The sequence below is a fragment of the Mastomys coucha genome, unplaced genomic scaffold, assembly GCF_008632895.1.
Source record: "Mastomys coucha isolate ucsf_1 unplaced genomic scaffold, UCSF_Mcou_1 pScaffold2, whole genome shotgun sequence".
Lineage (NCBI taxonomy): Eukaryota > Metazoa > Chordata > Mammalia > Rodentia > Muridae > Mastomys > Mastomys coucha.
Window position 1 is genome coordinate 16,879,350 of NW_022196902.1, and position 2,149 is coordinate 16,881,498.

Consider the following 2,149-nt stretch of genomic DNA (forward strand, 5'->3'; position numbering starts at 1 on the left):
TTGGAAAACTGGCAAATGAAACTCCCAGTCGCTCCCCTCTGAATATAAACACAAGTCAGATGACATAGGGCTAGTCTGCGGAGGGTTGAGGAAGGCCACTCCCATTGTAGTAATTGCTGTTTCTCTTCTTGTCTTCCTTAGAAGGGCAAAAAGTGCATCCGGACGCCTAAAATCGCCAAGCCTGTCAAGTTTGAGCTTTCTGGCTGCACCAGTGTGAAGACATACAGGGCTAAGTTCTGTGGGGTGTGCACAGACGGCCGCTGCTGCACACCACACAGAACCACCACTCTGCCAGTGGAGTTCAAATGCCCTGATGGCGAGATCATGAAAAAGAACATGATGTTCATCAAGACCTGTGCCTGCCATTACAACTGTCCTGGGGACAATGACATCTTTGAGTCCCTGTACTACAGGAAGATGTATGGAGACATGGCATAAAGCCAGGGAGTAAGAGACATGAACTCATTAGACTATAACTTGAACTGAGTTACATCTCATTTTCTTCTGTAAAAAACGATTACAGTAGCACATTAATTTAAATCTGTGTTTTTAACTGCTGTGGGAGAAAACATCCCACCAGAGTGAGAACGTTATGTCATTGTCATACAAGTAGTCTGTCAATCTCAGGCACTGGTTTCCGTTTAGACTTGACAGTTGTTCATTAGCGCACAGTGCCAGAACGCACACAGAGGTGAGTCTCCTGGAACAGTGGAGATGCCAGGAGAAAGACAGGTACTATCTGACGGCATTTTCCTAGCAGCAATGTGCCTACTTTTTGGAGTGTAACAGGGGAGGGGAATTATAGCATGCTTGCAGACAGACTTGCTCTAGCAAGAGCTGGGCGTGTGTCCTCTTCTACATGAGGCTGAGTCCGGCTGTTCTTTAAGAACAGCAGTTTCAGCTCTGACATTCTGATTCCAATGACACTTGTCAGGAGTCAGAACTTTGTCTATTAGACTGGACAGCTTGTGGCAAGTGAGTTTGCCTGTTACAAGCCAGATTTTTATTGATATTGTAAATATTGTGGATATATACATATGTACAGTTATTTAAGTTAATTTAAAGTCATTTGTTTTTGTTTTAAGTGCTTTTGGGATTTTAAACTGATAGCCTCCAACTCCCAACACCACAGACAGGACATAAAGCTTGTCTGTGATTCAAAACAAAGGAGATACTGCAGTAGAAATTGTAACCTGAGTGACTATCTGTCAGGACAAGTGGTGTGTAGATGGTAAAACAACGTCGTGGAAGTCAGAATTCTAGTAGGAAATGTGGTAAAATCTCTGTTGGTGAACAAATGGCCTTCAGAGAGAAATGGCTGGCTCAGGGTAACTGGTCAGATTTCCACCAGGAAGTGTTTGCTGCTCTGATTATGACTGGTTTGGGGGAAGGGCGCAGTTTATTTGTTGAGAGTGTGACCAAAAGTTACATGTTTGCACCTTTCTAGTTGAAAATAAAGTATATATATATATATAAATATTTTTTTTTATATGAAAGGCTTGGCTGTTCATTCTTGTAAACTTGTCTTGGGTTTTCCTGGGTGTAAGCAGGAAGTTCATATTTCTCTTAAGGTAATACACTTAAGAAGTTCACAAATAACTTTGATATGCATGAATCACATGAAATCAATAGGATTTTGGTAAGCATCCCTTACACTGAACCAAGCAGACACACACATCAGTTGTGTGCATGGTTTAAGGAACACAGCTCAGCTTTGGGTAGCTGACTCCAGCTTCCACCAACCTCCAGGGTACTTCACTCGGTCCCTCCAGCTTCCACCAACCCCAGGGTACTTCACTCGGTCCCTCCAGCTTCCACCAACCCCAGGGTACTTCACTTGGTCCCTCCAGCTTCCACCAACCCCAGGGTACTTCACTTGGACCCTCCAGCTTCCACCAACCCCAGGGTACTTCACTTGGACCCTCCAGCTTCCACCAACCCCAGGGTACTTCACTCGGCCCCTTTTCCATTGGTACATCTGGACATTAAAGCTAATTTATAATCTTTCACATCACAGATTCATCTGTGCCTTACATGGAGAAAATGTTTAAATATTAGCTTGTGTATTTGACTATAGCTCTGGTTCTGAACTTGAAGACCTCACTGTTAAATGGGAAGCATAGACTAACATAAGTTAAAATTAAATCAG

At 43.3% G+C, this 2,149-nt stretch overlaps 1 protein-coding gene across 1 annotated transcript in view; it reads left to right on the plus strand.

Annotated features, from left to right (window-relative positions):
• Nucleotides 1-1,496, plus strand: part of Ccn2 (cellular communication network factor 2) — a 3,564-nt gene extending 2,068 nt beyond the window's left edge. Inside the window, exon 4 of the mRNA XM_031380748.1 lies at nt 142-1,496. Within this exon, the coding sequence (XP_031236608.1) occupies nt 142-438 (297 nt within the window). The 3' untranslated portion in view covers nt 439-1,496. The remainder of the gene's footprint in view (nt 1-141) is intronic.
• The last annotated feature ends 653 nt before the right edge of the window (nt 1,497-2,149 follow it).